At 48.4% G+C, this 25,252-nt stretch overlaps 2 protein-coding genes across 5 annotated transcripts in view; both read right to left on the bottom strand.

Moving 5' to 3' along the window:
* LOC149272765 (vesicle-trafficking protein SEC22a-like) overlaps positions 1–1,436 on the bottom strand; it is a 6,526-nt gene extending 5,090 nt beyond the window's left edge. For all 4 annotated transcript variants that reach the window (XM_089506757.1, XM_089506759.1, XM_089506758.1 and 1 more), the window contains exon 1: positions 1,255–1,436. In XM_089506757.1, the coding sequence (XP_089362883.1) occupies positions 1,255–1,436 (182 nt within the window). The remainder of the gene's footprint in view (positions 1–1,254) is intronic.
* Positions 1,437–5,639: 4,203 nt separating this feature from the next.
* On the bottom strand, positions 5,640–24,079 carry LOC149272764 (protein disulfide-isomerase A5-like). Its single transcript, XM_089506755.1, has 17 exons — positions 24,032–24,079; positions 20,595–20,721; positions 20,195–20,282; positions 19,899–19,982; positions 19,598–19,643; positions 18,702–18,794; positions 18,318–18,378; positions 17,819–17,886; positions 16,640–16,731; positions 16,342–16,413; positions 15,455–15,591; positions 13,159–13,226; positions 11,599–11,762; positions 11,352–11,482; positions 7,715–7,785; positions 5,945–6,079; positions 5,640–5,720 (listed from the first exon to the last, which is right to left on the bottom strand). The coding sequence occupies exons 1-17, from the start codon at positions 24,068–24,070 to the stop codon at positions 5,640–5,642; spliced, it is 1,557 nt and encodes a 518-aa protein (XP_089362881.1). The 5' UTR covers positions 24,071–24,079.
* Positions 24,080–25,252: the final 1,173 nt, after the last annotated feature.

Here is a 25,252-nt window from a genome sequence, read left to right as displayed (position 1 = left end):
ACCCATCCGTTCCCTATTAACCGCTCGCTGTGCCCGCGCATGCAGCACCGCAGCCGGGCGCCGACAGCATCGGAGGCAACTGAATGTTAGAAGGTGACGTTACCCGAAACACAGAGCCTCCCGGGCTACGGATTCAACGCTGGATTCCTCACATTATACCTACAATTTATTACGGCACAAAAATCACATAAAATCCGCGTCAACCGGAGAAGCAACGTTTACACGAAGCATAAAATGCAGCGGATCTTTGGTTTTCGGGGGCTTTTTTTTGCGCGTTTCACATACAGAACGAGCCGTAGGTTTTAATTAAATGGGCAGCGGGAGGAAGCGGAGAACATTACTCTCCGTGCGCTCGGCTCGCGATGTACTCATTACGAAATCAATGGCTTTTAACCAAAAACAAATTCAATTAGGAGAAGGGCAGAGAGAGAGAACGTCAGACTCCAAGGGTATGCGGGGCGAATACATACTAATAATCAACACACAGAGAGAGACGGAGCTCTTAGAACACGTTAACCGCTCTCAACAGCCGTTAAAATAATTACAGAGTAAACGTAACGGATTCCAGAGATCCCTCCGGACTCATCAGCTCTCCAAACACAGCGCAGAGCGGTCTGTATCCGCTAAACGGGGCAACGCCGTACAGACCCGGGAATCCAGAAGGTTCTGGGGCTTCAGAGAGGTGGAGGTTCCAGTCAACAAGGGGATACACACTAAACTTCAGTGGGATGCCCTGTATAATGTATAGTTAAATCAGTGACCGGCCCCCTGTATAATGTATAGATAAATCAGTGACCGGCCCCTGTATAATGTATAGATAAATCAGTGACCGGCCCCTGTATAATGTATAGATAAATCAGTGACCGGCCCCCTGTATAATGTATAGTTAAATCAGTGACCGGCCCCTGTATAATGTATAGATAAATCAGTGGCCGGCCCCCTGCATAATGTATAGATAAATCAGTGAGCCGGCCCCCTGTATAATGTATAGATAAATCAGTGAGCCGGGCCCTAATGGCAGGTTGTAGCACACACTCACACTCACACTCACACTCACACTCAGGTTGATATGTGGCAGCTCACCAGGCGATGCTTTAATGATTAAGTATGAAGGATAAAAACAAACTGCTGCACGTTATTTCCAGCAGGAATCAGATCCTCGGACTCTTTCCTCATTAATCTCCTCCGTCTTTCACGTACATTTCGCTGCCCTGCGGCCCCTCACATCCCCAGGGGCCGGGGGGCTGCACCTACTTGATGTTGTGGGGTCCCCTGCGCAGGCTGCACCTGTCTGGGAGCCGCTCCAGTTTCTTAGAGATGACTTTGGCGTATTTCTTGCTCTCGTGGACGGATGCGTTTTGGTCGTGGTCCGTGGAAGCCGACAGGGGAAGTCCATCTCTCACACGGACCACGGAGGCAAAGAGAATCGCCGACATTTCTCAACGAGACGCTGAAAAAAAGAGCATTTCAATCATTTAACCATTTCATGCGCGATCCGCACAGGAGAAAAAATAGGGACGTCGGCGCATTAACTCGTGTATATATATCGTATGAGACAGAGAAACCAAAAAGAAAGCCCTGGCAGCAAACACCGGCTTTACTGAAATACGACTGAAAGCACCCAAACCGCAGAGCTCCGGGCACGACCCCGACTGGCGGGTATCAGGTAAACTGAGTAATATTTTGGGGTCAGCCATGCCGGCTCTGTCCACCTCTCACTATACCTACCGCGCATGGTGTGTTCACTACCGCGCTCACGTAACCCACCGAGTGCAATCGTGCCGGGAGAGAACCGCCTGCCTCGGCTTCAAGATCCCAAAGCCCCCGACTTCTGCTCATCGCTCTCGTTACCATCAAACCATCGTCACCTTCCGCCTCGCCCCGGCAGCTCCCGGCGGATTGTAAGCAGAGCCGTCTCCCCGTCCGCACCAACATTTTAATATTTTTGGGTTCGAAGCTATTGCTTTTATTATTATCTTTTATTTATATAGCGATTAATACAATCCATATATTCAAGGGGTCCGAGAAGACGAGAAATGACTGACTGAGACAAACCAATACGTTAGGTGGAGAGACTCGGCTCGCAAGCTTACGATCTTGAGAGCTTTTCACGCTCAACCTGTTGTACCACACTGTGGACTCTGATGGTGCTATAGAAGAGTAACGTAATTTAATAGATAAAACCTGCCTTATTTTTAGCTTCTTACATATTGTAACAATAAGATGTTTTTTAAAATAATATCTCATCAAACATCAGACGCACGGAACGTCTCAACGCACTAACCGTACGGCTCGGCTCTCTGTTGAAAAGAATGAACACAACGTGTTTAACGCTCCGCTGACATTACCCGCCAATGCGCAGGGAATAACCCGAGACGTGAAGGAGGAGATCCGCCGTATTTTTATTTTTCAGATAATATCGGCTATTTTGGAACGATGTTGATTATATTGAATAAGAAATGTTACAATCCGATTGGATATTTAGAATCTGCATCAATGTAAAGTCTATAGATTCCTGATTGCTCGGAACGTCAAAGTCCTTCAAACGCCGAAGGAAACATTTGGGGGCTTCCTCCGTGACTGACGGCTGACAGCTGGGGGTACCCGCCAGACGCACGCAGATGTTTGAAACTGCCCCCAAGGGTAAAACAGCTTGCCTGCCGCCGGGGGTCCGTTCTGTGTACGCGGGGAACATTCAAATCAAATGGGGAACAACGGAAGCCTCCCTTCTAATAAAAGAGCACATTATTTAGGTAACGATGACCGTTTTGGGAAGACTAACCCGCAGTTATTGCTCCGGAGAAGCGAGAGGGGATTCCGGCCCCCGCAGGTCTCATTATTTGGACAGTCCATGGAATATAAACCCGCTGGGGCCAACTCTGGAGCAAAGCGAGACAGACATTACTTTGTAAACTTTATTACCTGTGACTTTCCATCGATACCTAACCTGCCCCAGAGGTGGGCTCCCCGCGCTGAGGACGGAGATTTTACCCCGCGGCACCGAGCCGTGGAAAACGACAAACCTGGATCGGAATCTTTACTGACCACTTTTTTATTCCACTAGAAAAGTTGTGTTGAGCTTTAAAGCGACCGGTACTGGAGCCATTGACACGCAACTGCTGAAAACTCCCATGACTCATATCCAGACAACCGAGGAGCCCCAGCCACATACAGCTGATACAACCTCTAATAATAAAACTTCCCATGGCTTAGCCTGTGAGATAACACACACAGATACCGCCAACACACAGGTACACACACACACACACATAACACCGACACAGACATATACACACGGATAAAACCGACACACAGGTATACACACATGGATAAAGCTGCCACACATACACCCTGGAACAATGAGACAAACGCGGATGACACAAACACACACAGGGATAAGTGACCCACATACACACACAGACTGGGGCAGTAGAACATATGGAGGCAGACACAGGGTTTAACACTATCACGTGTACAAGCACAGCAAGAAAACACTAATGCACACGTATACACAAACTGGGCGGGGCTTCCACATACAGCGTCAGAGGGGGTAATACTGACACGTATACACTCTCACACATGTACACGGTGGTGTCGGGGGGCCTACATACAATAATACACACAATGGGCACATACATGTACACACAGAGTGGCGGCACTGGTACACAGGGTAATAGACACAGGGGGGTAACACTGACACACATGCACCCGCCCCTGCCCCGGTGTTTGCACATAATACGGGGGGAACACAGGCGCCCCAGTCGGTGTCCCGGTGACAGCTGACACATTTACCGTCTCCATGCATGCAGCAAGCTGTGCCACCTACCTCCCTGCGGCCGGGATGGCTTCCGCTTCCGGTCACTCCCACTGCCTAACCAGTGACGTGCCTGCGCAACGCATCATAGGGGCGCCGGCAGAGCGACGCGTTGCCATGGAGACAAGGGCCGAAGCATCAGTGAGTGGGTGGAGCCAGGTGAAAGGGAAACGCCCACTAAGTGTTTATTCTCAGAATCACGTTATTTACGAGAATAGTTTTTTTTTGTTGGTTTTTTATTTAGCTTAAAATAATTTTACTTTTCACTGACAATAAATAGCGTTTTAAACCAGCTGTATGTCAGTCACATGTCACGCACCCCGCCTGCCGGCATTTGGCCGAAAACATTAAAAAAAGTTAATTTATTAAAATCACAAGTCAAATACTAAAACGTTAACCGCTCCCGACCGTCTCATCCGCCAACGCAATGCGTACAGTAAAAAAACGCTATAAAACTTATTCCACACAAACCACAGTTTTAACAAATTTTGATTTTATTTAAATTTTTTTGCATATCAAAAATACAGTAAATTTCATCCCAAACGGCATGAAGGAAATGTGATAAGTATCCTTACTGCATATAAATTAAAACAGGTTATTGGCTCCCCTCCCCCGCCCACCCCCAATAAAGGCTAAAAAGAATAATGAAAACTACACGTTGGAGGTTTTTTTTTTGGCTTTTTCCTCTGCTTTTCGCATCCGAGCGTTTGTGGAACGCGAGTGTAAACGGCGCAGTATAATTTTCACGTTGATTCTGTGATTCTTAAGACGTCTATGAAATTGTCCCTGAGCAATGTTTGCCGGCACTCTGGCGACAAAAGGGTTAAGTCGTTATTTATTAACAAATGCGCAAATATTAACCGATTTACAATATAAATTCAACAGACGGCATCAACATAAAATGTACCCGGTTAATGCAAAGCTTTGCCCGCTGGAAGAAAACGGGTGATAAAACCGTTATTTCTACCCAAGTGTTTTTAGAAAACAGAGAAAAATAATTCACCCCTCCTGTAAATGTTATTTTTGGGGCAGAACGCTGTTTTTGCAGAACGCATGCTAGCGAGGAAATGTATAGATCAAAACGTGATTTAACCGTGTTTTCTTTTTTGGGGGGAAAGTTGAAAAGATCACAATCAACATTTTTTACATAAAAGAAAATCTCTTTTTTGGCATAAAAAAATATCAGTATTTGGATCTGAACCCCAATCACCAGAAAAATCACCCCCCCCCCCAAAAATATCCTGCTGCAAAAACAGAAATAGAAGAGGAGGCCGGATGGGGAGGATTACTTATCTGCCCCAGAAAATCAAAGTACCCCCAGGGACCAGATAGAGGCTCGCCAACGGTAACCTGGGGCAGAATAACTCCTATTACCCACAGCCAGGCTTTGCTCTCGGCCCTTGGGGGGGTACAGATGACGCGGCCGGGAGGCTGTGGGGGTCGGCGTGGAACGGCAGTGGTTTTTTGCGGACAGGGTATACCCCGCCGGGGGCAGATGCAGAAGCAGCACAGGGCACTCCATCTGTACCCGTCAGTCCGCAGGGGGCCGAGGGGCCGAACCTCCAAACTATTTCCATGTTAATTAACAGCATGAGAACTGATTGCATAGAAGCAGCGGATCTACCCATCCGGGGAAACGGGTGAGAATAGGAATAATTAGAAAAAGTGGTTGGGTTTTTTTCCTTCAAAATACATGAAAAAACATTTTGCGGAATCTCTTCAGTGGAGGGGCTGTTAAGTTACTGGGAGGGGTAACTCCCAGGGTCCTGGAAGCGGGGGGTCCGTCACAGTGCACTGGGATTTAGAAACCGGGGGGGGGGGGGGGTTACAATTCCTCCTTCTTCTTCCCCAGCTTGCTGTGGTCTCTTTCCCGGAGAGATCGTATAAAACCGATGAATCCAGATTCCTAATTTTACGCAAAAAATAAAAAATGCACATTAGTGATAATTAACGCATAATTAAAAAAAAGAAGCCTAAAAACAATTCTCTACGAAGATCCACAGGATTTCCAAGTAGAAGTCATCAACGCATCATCATCCCCACAACGCATCATCATCCCCACAACGCATCATCATCCCCACAACGCATCATCACGCGCGTAGAGCCGCCTCCGCCGCCCCTGACACTCACAGTCCGCTCTCCGGTGTATTTCTCCGAAAACTTCCCGTAGTTGTAATAGTTGAAGGTGGGGAAGCCCTCCACCCCCTCCTGCTTACACAGCTCCTGGTTCTTGGGCTTGGTGCAGTCCACGGCCGCGTACGCCGTCTGAGGGGAGGAAAAACGGTTTCATGAATACGATAAAAAAATGTACATTTCGCCTCCTAGTGATCAGACACGTCCCGGCTGGTTTAAGTTTTTTACAGCGCTCGCTGCCACATTGTATCCTTAAACCGCATCCTTCCAGATCAAATACCCCAAAACAGCACAATTTTCAATTATGCTAATTTGTAAGATACAATTTTTTGTCCGCATGAATGCTTTTGTTCAGCTATTTTCCTGGCTGCCTTAAATTCAGTCGCTTACACCAGCCCCTCTTACACCACTGTTCAAAAGTTTGGGGGTCACTTAGAAATGTCCTTGTTTTTGAAAGAAAAGCACATTTTGTCCATTAAAATTACATGAAATGGATCAGAAATCCAGCACAGACGGGGTTAATGCTATAAATGACTATTGTAGTTGGAACCATTTGATTTTTTAATGGAATCTCTTCATAGGCGTACAGAGGCCCTTTATCACTCCCATCACTCCTGTGCTCCAATGGCCCTTTATCACTCCCATCACTCCTGGGTTCCAATGGCCCTTTATCACTCCCATCACTCCTGGGTTCCAATGGCCCTTTATCACTCCCATCACTCCTGGGTTCCAATGGCCCTTTATCACTCCCGGGTTCCAATGGCCCTTTATCACTCCCATCACTCCTGTGTTCCAATGGCTCGTTGTGTTCGTTGATCTGAGTTTAAGTTTAAAAGGCTAATTGATGGTTAGAAACCCTTTTGTAATTATGTTACAGCCAGAAATGTACTTGGTTTCCATGGAAACAGCTCAGTGACCCCAAACTTTTGATCAGTGGTATATATATATATTTATTTTATTATGATTTACAAAGAACATTATTGCCGCTTTAATACCAGACGGCGATCTGCACGGAGGCGCAGGATTAGGGGCATCAGGACTTCAAGCAAGAAAACTATAATAGCATTTATTTATTTTACGTAATACTACATTATTTCGCAAGACCATGTTTGAGTGGACAGAAAGGGAGTGTGTGTGGGGGGGGTTTGAGTGGACAGGAAGGGAGTGGGGGACGTTATGAGCCACGGCAGCTGGCCTGTGTGTAATAAATATATATAAGAACATATAAACCAAAAGACAATTTTATTTTAATGCTAGAAGAAAGAAAAACTATTGTCATGTCTGTGTGTGTGTGACGCGGCAGAGAGAAGACTGACCCAGAAACAGCCCCCCGTGCGGGTATTTACAGAACTCAGTAAATACCCCCCACCCCCACGGGTAAATACAGCCTGATTGGACTCGGAGCGCATGCCGCAAATTCAATTTCAGATAAAGAGGAAATGTTTGTTTTTAACGCAATTCATGCGATATAAAAGGGAGAGGGTTTGTGTTTTAACGCGTCCCTCCTCTTGGGGAGCAGCAGAGAGCCCTATGCCAAAGAAACGCAGTTTGCAATGGAGATCAAAGGGTTAAATTGACGGTGGCTTGAACCAGCAGTTGGTAGAAATTTAACCTTTTCAGTGCTGGATGCGAACACAGAAATGTTACCCTTTTGGACACCTTGAAATAGAGCGTCAGAAGGGAATCTGGGGGCTCACTGGTTAACGGTGTGTATACAGGGGGGGGCGCCGGGCGGCCCCCGGGTCTCGGTGTGTTACCGGCACTCACCTTCCGATCCTCTTTCACTATGTCAGCCGCGTTGGTGAAGTCTGGGACGGCTGATTTGCAGTGAGGGCACCCTGCACGAGAGAGACACCGTGAGCAGGAGAGAGAGAGACGGCGAGCAAGAGAGAGAGAGACGGCGAGCAAGAGAGAGAGAGACGGCGAGCAAGAGAGAGAGAGACGGCGAGCAAGAGAGAGAGAGACGGCGAGCAAGAGAGAGAGAGACGGCGAGCAAGAGAGAGAGAGACGGCGAGCAAGAGAGAGAGAGACGGCGAGCAAGAGAGAGAGAGACGGCGAGCAAGAGAGAGAGAGACGGCGAGCAAGAGAGAGAGAGACTGCGAGCAAGAGAGAGAGAGACGGCGAGCAAGAGAGAGAGAGACGGCGAGCAAGAGAGAGAGAGACGGCGAGCAGGAGAGAGACTGCGAGCAGGAGAGAGAGAGACGGCGAGCAAGAGAGAGAGAGACGGCGAGCAGGAGAGAGAGAGACGGCGAGCAGGAGAGAGAGAGACGGCGAGCAAGAGAGAGAGAGACGGCGAGCAAGAGAGAAAGAGAGAGACGGCGAGCAAGAGAGAGAGAGAGAGAGAGAGAGACGGCGAGCAAGAGAGAGAGAGACGGCGAGCAAGAGAGAGAGAGACGGCGAGCAAGAGAGAGAGAGAGACGGCGAGCAAGAGAGAGAGAGAGACGGCGAGCAAGAGAGAGAGAGAGACGGCGAGCAAGAGAGAGAGAGAGACGGCGAGCAAGAGAGAGAGAGAGACGGCGAGCAAGAGAGAGAGAGACGGCGAGCAAGAGAGAGAGAGACGGCGAGCAAGAGAGAGAGAGACGGCGAGCAAGAGAGAGAGAGACTGCGAGCAAGAGAGAGAGAGACTGCGAGCAAGAGAGAGAGAGACGGCGAGCAAGAGAGAGAGAGACGGCGAGCAAGAGAGAGAGAGACGGCGAGCAAGAGAGAGAGAGACGGCGAGCAAGAGAGAGAGAGACGGCGAGCAGGAGAGAGAGAGACGGCGAGCAAGAGAGAGAGAGACGGCGAGCAGGAGAGAGAGAGACGGCGAGCAAGAGAGAGAGAGACGGCGAGCAAGAGAGAGAGAGACGGCGAGCAAGAGAGAGAGAGACGGCGAGCAAGAGAGAGAGAGACGGCGAGCAAGAGAGAGACTGCGAGCAGGAGAGAGACTGCGAGCAGGAGAGAGACTGCGAGCAGGAGAGAGACTGCGAGCAGGAGAGAGACTGCGAGCAGGAGAGAGAGAGACGGCGAGCAAGAGAGAGAGAGACGGCGAGCAAGAGAGAGAGAGACGGCGAGCAGGAGAGAGAGAGACGGCGAGCAGGAGAGAGAGAGACGGCGAGCAAGAGAGAGAGAGACGGCGAGCAAGAGAGAGAGACGGCGAGCAAGAGAGAGACTGCGAGCAGGAGAGAGAGAGACGGCGAGCAAGAGAGAGAGAGACGGCGAGCAAGAGAGAGAGAGACGGCGAGCAAGAGAGAGAGAGACGGCGAGCAGGAGAGAGAGAGACGGCGAGCAAGAGAGAGAGAGACGGCGAGCAGGAGAGAGAGAGACATTGGCACTCAGGGGCTTATAAACTCAACTCTAAATGTCAGGCATTAACCCCTGAATTACAGCAATGCCTACCCTACCTACCCCTCCCTGGGCTGCTGAATATTTTTTTTTATTTTATTTATATATATTTTTTGCCTGCATTACTAATCCTAATTACCAAATTGTGACATTTGATGCCAACGGACCCCACGTCCCACCCGAGCATCCATCACAATACGTCATCTACACAAAAGGTCTCAAATCACAGCAATCTGAGGAAAAGTTTGCATTAAGGGGTCTGCATCCACTTAATGCAGGTTACTGGGGCGGAAATCCCAGACCGGTCGCTGTCACCAGTAGGTGGGACTGGTACAGCCACCCCGTGTCATTAGCAGTTGCCCTCACCGGTGGTTTAAAGGTTAAAGCCATTAGGAACCTGCTTGCGACGAGGTGAGGCTGCCCCCCCCCGGGCCCCTTGCAAGGAACCCAACGCTTTCCATCAGAGATCCGGCGCTTAAACAAAACGGCACAGAGGAGCCATCAACACGAATTAGGAAACGCCAACACTGATCTCCAGCGCTGCAGCTTTCCTGTCACTAACGATCGCGTGTAATTACGCGGCAGACGGCGGGGAACGACAAGAAAACTCAGCCGCATGTTCTTAATAAATGCAATTTCTGTAACAACGTTGCATTCTGCGGCATGTATCCACATCGACTGCAAAAAAACATGGAGTAGTTGAAGCAGTACATGGCCAGCCAGAATCCAAGTTACTTTTTTGGGTTACGACGGTTCTCCTTACGACATTAAAACGTTTAGTATTGACTTGCTTTTTATGATGTATTTCTAGGCGCCTTCACAATGAGGCAATTCAGTGCATGACATCACAGCGAGACAGCCCCAAGCAAGTGAGTTTACCCCCAAATTAGTGTCTGACCCAAAACCTGCAAAATCATAGATTACCTTTCCCTTAAAACATCTTAAATGCAGCAAAATCTCTGGCAGAGCTGAAGCAGTAATCTAGCGGCGCTGACACTAATGAAATGCCAGGGAAACGCTGTTAGAGAGACCTCCGAGGCTCCTAACGGATTAATCTTTCATTAAATCAGACTCCTCCAAAAGGCAGCTAATGAGCTCTCTGCATATATATATAAATAGCACCAGGGGACGCTCCAAGCACATAGCAGAGCCGAGCCGAGTTTAACCCTTTCCCTGCCCCAGGGGCGACGCTAGAAGGGTTAATACACTTTACAGACTTTTTTTTTATTGCTAACTGGTATCTCATGAAAAAGGTTTCAGGGTGAAATCTCCCCAATTACTATATTATCAGGCTAATGTGCAACCAGCACCTCTCTGGTATACAAAAAAGTTTCTTAATGGTTTATACCAAAAGCATACATTGCAAAGGGTTAATCAGATCTGGCGGATCAGAGACTTGCCCCTCGCATTAGAGAAAACAGCTTGTCCGACAAGGGGTTAATGGGTTAGAATGGGACTTGCTTTAAAAAAGAATAAAAAAATCTGAAATCGGCAAACAGATTAAAAACTCAAGAACAGCCTGGATATTTCTATAGCCCGGGAGCCGGTGACAGGTGGGCACGCTCCCATCACACACAGCCGGTCCCCGTCTCATGCGCTGGGGGGTCCTCAGGCAGACGCGCATTCAACGCATGTGATGTTCCGTTTGTTCGGCCGCTTCCAGCCAAATGCAAAACCGAGAACACGTGGAACGCGCCTTAAGGTGTTAACACTTTGTAGTCCGCTGCAAGGAAGACACGGCAGCAACACGATTGCTCCATAAACTAGCTTTATATGTGCTGTAATGTATTAACCCTTTATGCTGCACACGGGGAAACATCCCTGGAATCTGAACTTTAAATAGGGCTGCAACATTATTTGACAAAAAATAAAATTTAAACAAAATTTCTAGTTCAATATAATTTTGGGACGCTGGATTCGGGGATGGGAGGAGAAGGAAATAATTTTCAGTTAATAGTAACAGCGCCAGAAGGAGGAACGGACCCCGAACCAGAGACGGCCACTGCACCCGACAGCCCTCCATGGTTTATCACATCAGGTATTCCGAGGCGGCGGGCCCTCGTGGCAGGCGTCTGTTACTTACACGGCGCGTAGAACATGACGAGCGCGTGCTTCCTCTTCTTCAGGCTCTCTCTGAACTCCTCGCCCACGAGGTGCAGGACGCTGGACGGCTTCTCCTCCCACGAGGGCTCTGGCGGGGGCGGGGCTTCTGGACTGTGCGAGAACACGCGTGTTACCCGGGCATACACAGCGACAGTCGTATCGTATATACACGTCTGTAACCGCACTAAGGTTTCCGCCGCTCAGACGAATCCCAACATAAGACTCACTTGTGCATCCACTCGACGATCTTCTGCTCGGTGCGCAGGTGCGGCAGGGTGTACTTCTCCTCCCCATTCTCAAAATACTTCACCGTGGGGAAACCCGATATCTTGAACCTCTCAGAGAGAGCCCTGTGAGCCGTCCCGTCCACGGCGGCCAGCACCCCAACACCCTGAAACACAGCCGGAGGGTTAGAGGTGAAAAGAAGGGGTGAGGAGCGACCAGCTCTGCAGGCTTTGCCACCAAATGCCACCCTTTACGTTAAATCCCTCTAACGCGCTACCCCTGTAACGGCGTCGCACTCCCCCAAAAGCATCGTAACCGTTCAAAGACAAAGTGCCCAATATGAGTTTTTATGCCCTAAACTTGCATGAAAAACAATGTAACCATTTCAGTGCCAGTGCATTGTGTAGCACACAAATTAGTCACAGAAGCATTTGGCAGAAGTTGGGTTAAATCCGATGGACTCGTGGCACCGCGGTCCACGTTATATCCACGTGCCAAACGTCTACATATTCAAACGGCCGTGGAAAACAGTCAGAATTAAAGGCGGTTTAGGATGTTCTTCTTTTAATAAACGAGCAGTTTATAAACGTATTACGCGTACATTTTTCTTCAGGGTGACATTTATGGTTAATGTGACTTTTAAGGAAGAATCCTCTGAACAATCGCGGTTCTAACAAACGGTTTAATGAAAGAGACGCCTTTTCTCTTAATGCCGCGTGATTAATGCACGGATGTATTATCAGCGGGACGCGCTAAGTGCGGCAGCTGCAGAAATAATAAAAAAAACACCCATAAAATATTCCATTATGTTCTTTTCCAATAAAAACTGCCTATTTTTCTGTTTTCACTAAATATGACAAGTTTAATTAATCCTAATGGTAAACACTTTTCCTCGCAATAAACAAAGCTCTCAGACAGAACGCGCTCCGGCTTTGGCAAGACGGGCGAATTAGCAATCAGCGCGTCAAGGATGCTTGGGCGAGGAAGCGTCTCTTTCTTCGCTTTCCTGCGGTGGGTATCGCCGGTACTCCTCAAAACGCAGGTAATGCGATAAACACTTTCAACGACTCGGGCCGGCAAGAAAACAACCCAGATTTACTAAATCCGTCAAATCTGCTCCTGAAAACAGGGAATGTTTAACCCTCTGTGTTCATCTGCACAAGGGCCTCACATGCCTGGCACCCAAAGGGTTAACTGCAGCTAGGTCTTTGTGGCGGGATGTGATATTACAGCGATTTAAAACCCACCTTGCCAGAGAGACCAGGACCCCACATGACTTAACCCTACCTTTGCCAAATGCTCCTGTAATGCATCTATGGAGTATGCAAGGCAAGCCGGCCCTGGCACTGAGACGGTTAAACATATCTCTAATTATTTTTCTCATAAAATATCAATCCCATTTAAATAAGAAACAAACATCTCTAAAAAGGTTTTGCTCAGAGTTGGATAAAAGGAAAATGATTCCCAATTTAAACCCAAATCAAAAGTCCACATTGTCAAAGAAATGGGGGGGGGGGGGCAGTAGGAGACGGGGGCATCATCTGCTGCTGCAGACCCCTTACCGTTTCCTTATGGAGGGCCTCGGCCGCTTTCTCATAGTCCGGCTTCATCTTCTTACAATGTCCGCACCCTACACAGGACAAATCACACAGCTGAGCCGGATGGTACACAAACATATCACGTGTGTGTCTGTACATATATGTACACGGCTTGGTGGTGGGAGAAGAGGATGAATGTGTGAGGGATGCAGGAAATGCAGGGTTAATACATACACACACCACCGGTGAAGGCAAAATAAATCATTAATAAAAGTTTTGGGTCTTTGTTTTCCTTTTAAATTACCGACACGGCGCATACGGAGGGAGCCGGGAAAGGTTCCGCTACATACAGGGTAAAGACGCATAAACCGGCTACAGCTCAACCTCGCTCCGTGGCTTTGCCAGAGGTTTCACTCGATGGGACTTCCCCTTTAAATCCCGGCAGTCTTCACCGTTACGTGTATTTTGATCTAAAACCTATTTTCTGTCTGAGTATTAACCCCTCTATGACCAGTTTTCTGCCAGGATCTGTGAAGGCGACACGCCAGCCGCTGACCGCGCCGAGTGGGTCCGACAGGCGCATGTAGGTCCCGGCGCCCCGGTGGTGGCTTCTACCTGAATCTTCCCGTTACCGCGGTGACATTGCACCTCGACATGCAACACTCCATGCAGCCTGGGGGGCAATCTGAGCGTGCAAGTAAAATGCGATGTTAATAAAACGCGTATTTATGCACCAAAAGTGTGCAGCTTTCTTTTCTCTGCATCCCCCTCATTCCACTCGTTTCACGCCGCGTCGATACAGAACCCAACAACCGCCGAGTCGTTTCCTGGGATGCTTTTTGTATAATTTATTCTAATAACCATTATTATTTTTATTGACTTATTACGCAGCGAACCCCGTCCAGACAATCACAAAGCGCTCCGTCTCGGTTGAAATAGCAAGAAAGATAGCAGCAAGAAACGCAGTTACCGTCCAACACACGGGGCTGGTGCTTTAACCGCACACACAGCAACAGGTTAATTCCCGAAATCCCAGCATGCACCTGGCCCCCTCTCCGTAACTTATTTGATAACTGGCGTCAGACTCGAGGGGCTGTTGCTGGAGTTAAGGTATCCAGAGCAGAATACCAGGCACGCTGCAGCGCATGATTGAACGCAACGCGATTGGGATGCAGCTTTATCCCCCTCCTGAATACTGTAAATGTGAGGGTTTAGCGAGACAGTCCGACACTCAAGGGGTTAATTTGCAGAGTGCAGCCGGTGGAGACACCGCGTGCCGCCATTAATTCCCGTCCCATGGCACGGCACTGAATCAGATGTAAGCGCTCCGCGGCCGCCGCAGTAACTCGCAGGACTAATTCACTTCAGCCTGTCCGTTTTCCACAACAAACGGCTCTTTAAATCACTGAAACAAACCGTGTGTCTGCTTTCAAGCCGCGCCGCTGCGAGACAGATGCAGAGCGCGAGACCCTCCTTCAGAGCGTCTGCACATCCGTGCCGCATCTGTCTGATCCGCGAGCTCGTAAAACCCGCGGCCCCCCGAGTATGAAGTGTATGAAGTGCTGCGAGGGAACGAGCGGCGGGGGGGGGGGGTTGGGGAGAGCAGACGCGTCGTTACAATTAAACCCCGACGCACCGGGCGGCTGCCGACAGGACCTTCAGCACCGAAGACCCCGATCAGGATGTGGATAGCCGGCCGGGGGCAGTTCTGCTCGCGCGGCACGATGTCGCCTCGGTGTTATAGCCCTTTATGGATTCCTCGGCCGTCAATAACCCATTTACCTGAAACATCTCTGATCACAGCTTTCAAACAGATCTGTGTGACAGTCCATGCTACAGCCCACACCGCCAAAACATTTTGCCTTCCTGGCTCTGGGGTCAAACTCTTAATGCCCAATTAGGTTGGCCAAGTTAAATACCTTGTGGTCTGGCTCACACCCAAACTTTCAGAGCTTTAAAGAGAGAATTTTCTCACTAATACTGCAAACAACCTTTTTGCCATCCTTCTCACTTTCTCTTTGTATTTTTTGCCGTGTTTAAAAATCCTTCAATAAACCGTATTGTTGACAATTGTTTCATGAGATTTATACGTGGAAAAGACAGAAAATAACCCCAGAACCGTTACATCTCGGTACACAAAGATGGCCTCACGTGGATCACTAACAACTTCAGCGATCCACAGGACGGGGCCGCCATTTAACCTTCCCCCCCTTTGCATTATCTCCCAACATGATGCTGATCTGCACCAGTAAGGGTAATCGTGGCCGGTGTACACATAAATATACAGTAACAAGACCCCAGTCTGATGGGGAGGACTTACATGGAGCGTGGAACATGACCATCACCGACGCATGGTCTTTAAGGAACTCGTCAAAGTCTCCCTCTGTCAGATGATAGACCGCGCTGTCCTGTTCGGTCCACGGCACCTCCGGCTCCTCAGGCGTGGGGGGCTGGGGACTGAAAACATGCACACGGTATGAGCCCCCTTAGAGCACACCCCCTGTCTCTCAAAGAGTTAACCTATCTCAGAGATAATCAGTGATAACACATTAATAACAGCAAAACACCATTAACCCTTCTGGTGCTGAACAACCAGGTAGACTGGTATATTGCAGTAAAATAGCAGCAGCGATGCATTAAGGTGTGACGTGCCCCTCCGTGATCGTTACAGTAACTACAGAGTTAACCGGGCATTTGCACATTTAAAAAGCAGCCGCAAAATAAAGTAACAGTCCAATAACTATCACTCTGGCACAGGAAGGGTTAATAAGCGATGCTGGTATACTTAACTAAAAAAAGAGCGCGGTTACCCACATGGCATTCTGCCGCGGTTACACGGACGGCGCTCCATCCCGTGTCTCCGGAAACCACAAAACCACATTTTCACAAAGTATGAAATATAAAGAACACACAACCCAGCAAACCGCCGCAACCAATCAGGAGGGAATAAGACACGCAGACCACCAAACCGCCGCAACCAATCAGGAGGGAATAAGACACGCAGACCACCAAACCGCCGCAACCAATCAGGAGGGAATAATACGAGTGCCTCGGTGGGCTGTGTGTAAGTAGCAGCGCATGTTCACAGCCCCAGAGCTGCTCTGTGAGTTTTAAAATATCTTTTTTTCCCTTCAATAATTGGGATTTATCATTGACAGCCGTCCATTGACCCCCCACCGATGCGAGAGGAGGACCCCAAATACTCACTTCTTCAGCCAGTCTGCGATGTCTTTGGCGGTCGCTCCATACTTCTCATAATTAAACAAAAACTTTCCTTTCCTGAATTAAATAAAACACAAAAAAAATATAAAATCAGCCCAAAATCCTAATTTTAGCGAGATGCCTGGAGTCAGTGACTGCGGAGCAACAAACCGAGACCCCCAACCGTACGGGCGGAACGTCAGCTGTGTTTTGTACTACAACTCCCAGAACTCTGGGCAGCAGCTTGCTGCGTTTTCCGAGTAATGGAAGTACAGAGAGTTGCCCCCGTTGCTGAGATACTCACTCGAAGTACAGTATGGTGGGGTAACCCTTCACGTTATATTCTTCTTTAAGCCTCTCAAACTCTGGAGGATGAACGTTCAGCCCGGCAAGAACCTGTGAGAGGAGCAAGAAAACAGCAGCGGCTCTTTAATGGACCAGTAAACATCTTGTACGCGGCACCCCTATAACGGCAGATTATCCAATTAAACATTTACTAAGAATTTACACCCCGTCTGACTCTCTGGCCTGGGGGAGGTAAAGGGCGGCAGCAGGATGGCTGCAAAACGCTGCAACACCAAGCACAGAAAAGCTGCCGGGGAGACGGGGTAAAGGGCAGATCAGACGAGGCACCCCTCACCTGTCTCTACTACGTACAAACCACTGACATGGAAACTGATCACATCGCGGCTGTCAGGCGCTCTCGCTGGCTCCTCCGAGGGGTTTGGGGAAAAGAAGACAGCCGGCAGGGAGAGGCGACACATTTACCGAGAGCGCTGTCACTTTAAATCATAGACAGCCTTCAACCGTCAGACAACTCAGATAACACTCCATACAGACATCAACAGATCGGGGAGCTGGAAATAGTCAGCTAATTCAACTATACATTATACAGGGGGCCAGCTCACCGATTGAACTATACATTATACAGGGCCGGCTCACTGATTCAGCTATACATTATGCAGGGGGCCAGCGCACCGATTTATCTATACATTATACAGGGGGCCAGCTCACCGACTGAACTATACATTATACAGGGCCGGCTCACTGATTCAGCTATACATTATACAGGGGGCCGGCTCGCTGGTTTATCTATACATTATACAGGGCCAGAGCTCCTCGCGCAGTGAAGGCAGGGAGATGTGATGTTCCGTTCTCCTTCCCGTTTGGTAAACACACCGAGGCAGGCAATCATAAAATAGTTTAAAGAATACTTCGATTCCGAATTATTTTAAGTGTTTCTCCAGACTTCTGGCACTAAAACGCACTCCAGCAATTCACGGAGTCTTTTAGAATATGCAAAATTCTCAAAAACAGACTGAAAGGCCCTTCGATTAAACTGTCACTTTTTCAGATATTCCCAAAACGGAAAGAGAAAAGCTTTTAAAACCGGAATTCATCGCGTGTACATCGATTAGCCACGAAAACGTTATCCATTAACGTACGGAGCGAGAGGTTTATACGATCCCTGGATTTTACTCACGTAGGAGCCTTTCACATCCGTCGCTGCCTGCTGGAAAGCCGGCATCATTCTCTTACACACGCTGCACCCTGGGACGGTGGGCAAGACGGGCACCAAGGAGGCAGAGAGAACCGGAGGGCCACAAAGCAGGTGGGGAGAGAGAGAACAGATATTAAGGCAAAAAATACGGAAATTGAAAAATATCAGGAGAACCAAACAACATTTTCAAATATACGCATTTATTAAAAAAAAAAAAAAAAAAGCACACTTTATGTATTTGTCGGCACACTCGTCTCAAAATCTAAAAACCATACAAGTATTTAAATACCCACAATGCATCATCCATGAGCGCATATACCGGTATATATACTACACACACACATATTGTATATATATAAAATCAAGTATGTTTTGATCCACACATCAGCAACGCTTTATAGAACTTTATGTACATTTTATCCACAATTAAAATGGAGGTGAATTTCCCGTCTCCCTCATTTATCTCATTCATTTATCTTACATGGGGCGTAGAACATCACGAGGAGCGGCCGTTCCTCCTTCTTCACCAACTTCCGGAACTCCTGTAAAGAGTCAAGCAGTGAGCTCCCGAGCACCAGAGACTGAGGAGCTGAGAACCGCTCTCCAAATGTTTTTACTTTACAGAGAGAGTGGTAGATAAATGAAGCAGCTTCCCAGCAGAAGTGGTAAAGGCTAATACAGGAAGGGAATTAACATGTATGGGATATGCAAACGGCTCCTGAGAAACTGGCACACTAGATGGGGCAAATGGGGCCGATCGGCTAAGTTTATACAAGTGTCAGGAGAGGGTTAACGGCGCAGTAAAGCTCTGCACAGGGATTGGTCCAGGAGTTTATAACAGAACTTCGTTGGTGGCTTTACATACCTTCTCATTATTGAGGTGAACGATGTCTTTGGCCTCCGGATTCTCTTCCCAAAGAGGAGCCCCTTCTGGGTCTTTCAGGAACGCCACCAAGGACTGCAAGAGAGCAACAGAGAGGGGGGGATCTTAATGTCGGGGTAACTGGGTCCTCCACCATCTCCCCCCATCTCCCAGGGGCAAGAAATTATCCTTTCATATTAACAGTTACATAAAAGCAAATTACGACAGACAGTGCCACGGAGCACAGCGAGGGCATTTACACGCGTGATCCCGAGGTGTATTAAAAATCAGATGGATTAACCCCTTAACGAGACTAATCTGCGGGGGCTCCATGTGATCGCTCTCAGGGGCGATCAAATTTGCTATATTGAAAGGCTGTATAGCTTTCAAATATAGTGGTGCCCCGCCGCTGGAAAGAGCTTAGGAGGCGATCAGCTATGTAGTGTAGAATGTAAGGGGGGATTATGTATATAAAATAGCAATACACAACTTCTACTTATTGCCCTATAACTTGCAAAAAAAACCCAAACCATAAAAACACTCGGTATTTCTAAGCTCAGGACAAATCTACCGTATTCAGCGGTTATTTCATTAGCTAGACGAGTAGAAAAATTCAAATAAGTCAGAAAGTGTTTTTTCCCCACTTTTTCACCAAATTGTATTTTTTATAATACCATCACTTGGATCATATAATATATCTAAAGAAAGCCCTTCTTATCCTACCCCCCCCAATATAAATAATTTCCAAGGTTTCAGTAGATTAGAAAATAAACAACAACTAAACACAAAACACAGCCATTGTCACGAAGGGTACAAAAATCTGAAAATCAGTCCGGTCATGAAGGGGTTAAAGGCATATAGACATTATTAATAATGCATGTTTGGGGCCTAATATTTACCTTGTGTGTCCCCGGCCTGTTGTATTCCGTGTGGAATGTTCCATCTCTACAAATGACAACAAAAGTGAACGTATTTTAAATGTAAAGCCCATTTTGGGGTTAAATTTTACACCCTTGTTTACTGTGCAGCTGCACTTATCAAATACCCCGCAGACCCCCACGGGACCACCATCCACACCAGCTTTCAGCTTATTACTCACACAACACACAGCCACATCCCCACTGCTCTCCGCTTCGCACCCACCTCTCTCCCATCAGTACTCTCTGCCCTCTCCACTCAGTACCCATGTTCCCCACTCACTTATAATGCAGCAGCTCCAGACCATTGGACTTGTTACTTGGATCCACCTTCATTTTCTTACAGAGCTTCCGGCCCTCGGAGTCACTAATGAGACAGAACATAGCATCAGTTACACGTTCTTATAACAGCGAGAGAGAGAGACGGCGAGCTTCTAATAACCAGAGACGGTCGTCATCAGGCTGCCCCCACAACAACGCGACTTAATGCCAAGGGAATGAGCCTTCAGACTGATACAGAGGTTCACACGCGCCCCACAATCCGCCCGCCCCGCAGGGGTGATTGTAACCGGAACACACCCGCAGTCAATCCACGACACGGTCGCCGTTCCCTTCACGTCCTGAGCCACGTCTGATAACAGTTTGAGCTGCCGCTCGGCGGCAGAGGCTGCAAGAGGAAAAGAAAAAAAATGGCTTTGATACCCATTCCTTTCATTTGTTGTCACTCCGTTCCGCTAGAGCTACAGAGACGGCGGTCTTCGGAAACGCAAAAAGTTATATATCAAGGAACTAATTATATAAGAGGAAAACATCTGGAAGCAAAAGAGTTAAAGCGTCATTTTTATTTCCCCAAAAACCCCGGCTTTGCGTCTCAAAACGAAAACCTGACACGCATCAGCCGCGATTCTCGTTTCTCGCAGCCGCGCATGTTTTCAGCACAGCTGCTCTGCAGTCACGCATCATCCTCGCTCCCGCTCACCTGATTTTGAGTACAAAGCCAGGACATTGTTCCGGGTGCGGAGGAGTTTCTTGAAGTCTTTGTGATCGCTGATTTTTTCTATGAGAGGGGAAACTTTCACCGTTAAGAGGCAGGAGGGCAGGATGATCTGAAAGAGGAGAGCAGTTGGTGAGGCTTGATACTCAATCAAAGGGGCAGGAGGGTCTATACGAGACCCCTCACCATGTGTGTTACATATCCTACATACTGCTGCATGAAACAAACATTCTCAGGAAAACACAACACCTGTCGGCAGACCGGCCCCCGTTGGCCCGTCTAGTCTCCTGGTCCTGCTGTAAAGACTCAAACCTTAATCAGTCGTTGGTCTCGTCTTAGATTCAGGAGCCGTATGTCTATCCCATGCATGTTTAATACCCTCACTGTAATACACTCTACAACTTCTGCTGGGAGGCTGTTCCACTTATCTAGCACCCCCTAATATAATAATGTAAATAATTTAAATATAATAATAAATCCTGATTCAGCAGACACTGCTCACAACCTGCAACCTCCGGTCCCTTTAAACTTGTCTCCGCGCCGTTTCAATTCCGTGGGATTCTCATTGCACAGAACTCTAGAATATTTACAATACATTTAAAAACAATGTATCCATACAGCGTGAATTTATTTCCCAGCAAGGTGTCCTGTGATAAGCCGGTTAGCGCTGTGTACACAGGGAGCGTCTCCAATTCCCACGCAGGAAAAGCAAATAAAAAACCCGCGAGTGACAAACGTCAAAAGAACTGAACGGATAAATACAAAGAGCCGCCGAGGAACTCAGCTGTGATCACCGGCCGACGCGGCCACCGCCTGCTCAATGCCTGCCAGGTCTGCGCGAGCCACGTCAACCTTCAGTAATGTGACCTGCGGCATGACACGTATCACTAGACAATGCGACGCATCACACCCTTCTCCCCGCTTCACCTGTCCCGCACGCTGCTGGGTTCCGCGGGACTCGGATCCGCAGAGTTTGTTCGTGGAATCCGACGGAAGGAGCGGGGATCCGGATCCCAACAGATTCCGCCGAGTTCTATTTATACAACTCACAGCAAACAGATGCGTCCCCAAAACTTAACGCGCGCGGTGTTATCCTGTGCGGGAAAATCAGCAGAAAAAACAAAAAATTGTTTTTTTTTCTGATGGACTTTACATCTTTTTGCACTAGAGGGTGAGGGGCCCAGGGCTTTGTACCCAAAGGGTTAATAATGGAGGAAACCGGGTCACATCACCCCAGAGTAGGGTGCGGGGCCCTGGGAGAAGGACAGTCCTGCCAGGGGCCGCCGCCTACTCTAAATAACCACAAAGGATGCCGCCGGCTCGATCCCGTCACATTCCGCACTCTGTCTATTCAGAATTCAGCAAATAACCAGAAGATTTATTAATTTTCTAACAAATCCTAAAAGAAGGAGCATCTTACCGAGTCATTTATAAACGGTGTCGTGGCGGCTGCTTTGTATTACTACTCCCATCACTGCCAGGATGAAAAGACTATCAAAAAAAAAAATAAAAAAAAGGACCCTGAATATGACAATGGCTGGGGGGTTGGGGTATTAAGGGGGGTATCTGGGTATATTAATAGAACAAGCAGTCTGAGAAACGAGAAGATCCACTTACTGCCCCATTATCAGCAGGGACAGCCTGGCCTCCCGGCCCTTTGCACTTTGATACAGGTTCTGCCGACGCATTTCGCACTGGAAACACGTTACATTTAACACGATATCCCAGGGCATACGGAGAGCACACGGAACGCGCCCCTCTTCATGCCGACACCGGTTCACAGTAATCCAGCTCGCCCCCTATGATAGGAGAGGCTCCTGGGGGCCGCAGCTCCAAGAAACTTGTTAGGCTTAACCAGTGAGTGGGTGCATGGAATTACCTCCCGGCCAGTATGTTAATTACACTAATAGAACAATACAGCGGACGGACCGGTCTAGCAGCGGCTAAAGGATTGCCCGAGGATCTGGAGACGGAACAGACGCGCAGCCCACACCAGGGCCCCGGTCCATGCGCATGGAGAACACACGGAGCCACGGATTAAACTGTCCCTCAACGGGTAAAAAAAAAAAACGCTCTCAATGCTTTTTAAACTTTTACAGAAAACCAGAAAAACCCAAGCGGCCCAACGCCGTTAGTCCAAAATGTCCCCAAAACCCCTCAGTTTAACCCGTTAAATGCCTTTAAAAATGCAGCTGCCTTACTGAAACAATTAAAGAAACCCCCCACCCCCTCTATATGAAGACTGGAGTTTATCTAGGGGGGGGTCCGGCCGCGTCTGCAAATAACTTCAAACAGATGAATATTAGAGGTTCCCGGAATAAATTCCTCCTGATGTACAGCGCTGCGGAATATGGTAGCGCTATATAAACAATAAGCAATAATATATGTTTTAAACCCCCGGATACCGCAGACTAGGCGCATGCCTAGTGATAAATAACTACCGGGGTCTTAAGGCACAGATGACATTAGGGCAGCTTTATGAAGCCCACTTGCACCCAGACAGTCATAGAAGAGCCCACATGCAGGACCCTCGTCTCTGAAGAATTCATTGCCTGAACCACCTCCGCTGGCAGGCTGTTGTAGTCATCTACTACACTTTCACTGACCTGTTAATCCCAAATGTCACATTCCTGAATTGTAAAATCTGATTCATGAAATTAAAACAAGTCAGAGGAGCAATAATTACAGAGAAGGAAAAGGATTTTCCAGCATCAATCACAGCTTTTGGTAACTGGCAAGTGCCAGCAGGAAGGCGACTCACACCGGTAGTGGGGGGGGGGCTCGCCGTGGGGTATCAGAGGTAGAGAGGGTGGTATGGCAGTGACAGGGAGCTTGGCCCGTCCCTAGGGGCCACAATAGGCCCTGCAACCACCGTACTGGAAGTAAGTAAGGACTATGGGGCAAGTATAAGAGGGCATGGAGACGGTACCGCAGGGTGAAGGTTCATACTGGAACGAACGGGGCTGGTATTATTGGGAAGAGGGCAGTAAGTGGTGGGTATAGGGCAGTTACTGACTGCCTCAGGGCAAGTATCATGGAGTGTAAGGCTAGTGGGCACAGGGGTGGTATAAAGAGGTTAAGGGCAGGGGGCAGTTACTGGGGGGTACAGGACAGGGGGCAGCTACTGGGGGGTACAGGACAGGGGGCAGTTACTGGGGGGTACAGGACAGGGGGGCAGTAACTGGGGGGTACAGGACAGGGGGCAGTAACTGGGGTGTACAAGGCAGGTATTACGGGGTGTAAGGTCGGAGAGGGCGGGGGGGAGGGTAACTCCTATAAGTTTCCCGGTCTTTGTCCCAGTAAGTTTCTTTCACACTTCCCGTTGCTCCCCCTGTGAGCTGCCCCCACACACCCCGGTCCCCGGGCTCCCTGCACCGTGCACGGAGAGGGCTCCTGCAGGGGGTCCGGGTTCAGCCACTTACCAGAATGAGTAGAAGCAGCAGCGGCCCCGGCGGCGACATCCTACCTCCCCAGCACTGCCTGACAGGAGCCATCACGGGGCTGCCACGTCTGAGCGCGCATCCGCACCGCTACGCACAGAGGCATGCTGGGGAATGTAGTTCATTCAGACACTTGAGGGAGGAGGGAGCTGAGCGCGTGTAAGACAGGTGGAGGGTGTCGTGCGCCGATATTACATTTCATACGGTACTATTTATATTTACTTATATCAAATGTATGTATATATTATATATGATGTGCCCTAAGAGCCTCAATAATGTGTCTAGAAACAGCCCGTTTAATTTATAAGCCGTTTCCTGCTAACAAAAACCCATTATTCTTCTAAATGCCCCACTCAGTTATACAAATTCCCTAGCCACGCCTTTAACCACACCCCCTGAGACAAAAGTGCCCCCTCTATGGCAGTATGGAAGTTCGGGGGCATTAGCAGCGGCTATTAAATGTTCTCTGAATGGTGATGTAAAAATGCCTAAAAAATGACCCATTTTTTTAAGTTCTTATGAGGAATTTGCCTTAATGTCTGACGCTGCGGACGCTAAATGGAACTTAATAACCCCAAACCAATCGATTCGTTACTTTCATTATTATTATTATTAACGTCTATATCTCAGTAACAATACTGTGGCCCCCGGGCGCTGAGCAGGCTGCAGCGGTGAAGCGGTTAACTTGCGCTGTCGGATTGTAGGATTTATTGCAAAAAATCGAACAATTTCCTCCTTTTTTCCTCATCTGTTTCTCCTGAATTCTCGGCCGGCTTTACTGCGAGGCTGCGGGATATTTATGGATGTGATTTAGGTGCATGCGCCGGCCGAGCTGCTCCGGACCTGCCGCGGTGTAAATCTTCAGCCGCAACGTCAAAAAGTATAAAATATTAAAGAATAAACTGTTATTTCTGAGGAAGAAGATACATTCATGACTTTATGAGAGAAGAGCCCCGCTGCGGAAGTGTTGGGGTATTTACCGGCAGATGGCGGTGAGAGCGGATCTTCACAATCCCTCAACCCACTGGGAGCACCCAGAATAACGGCATTCACACAATTATTCCTCCCCGGTACCCGGCCGACACCCCCCCCCCCCCCGGCAGCTTCAGAATGAAGAACGAGGTTGCAACAATTTTGCTTAAAACTGATTTATTATGTTCCACAATCCTACACGTTATTTTTATTATTATTCACTGTTTTATA

This window comes from Sceloporus occidentalis, unplaced genomic scaffold, assembly GCF_023333645.1.
Source record: "Sceloporus occidentalis isolate IW3139 unplaced genomic scaffold, rSceOcc1.0.p SCAF_420, whole genome shotgun sequence".
Classification (NCBI taxonomy): domain Eukaryota; kingdom Metazoa; phylum Chordata; class Lepidosauria; order Squamata; family Phrynosomatidae; genus Sceloporus; species Sceloporus occidentalis.
The sequence above is the reverse complement of the archived record's forward strand: the minus strand, read 5'-3'. Positions and strand labels throughout refer to the sequence as shown.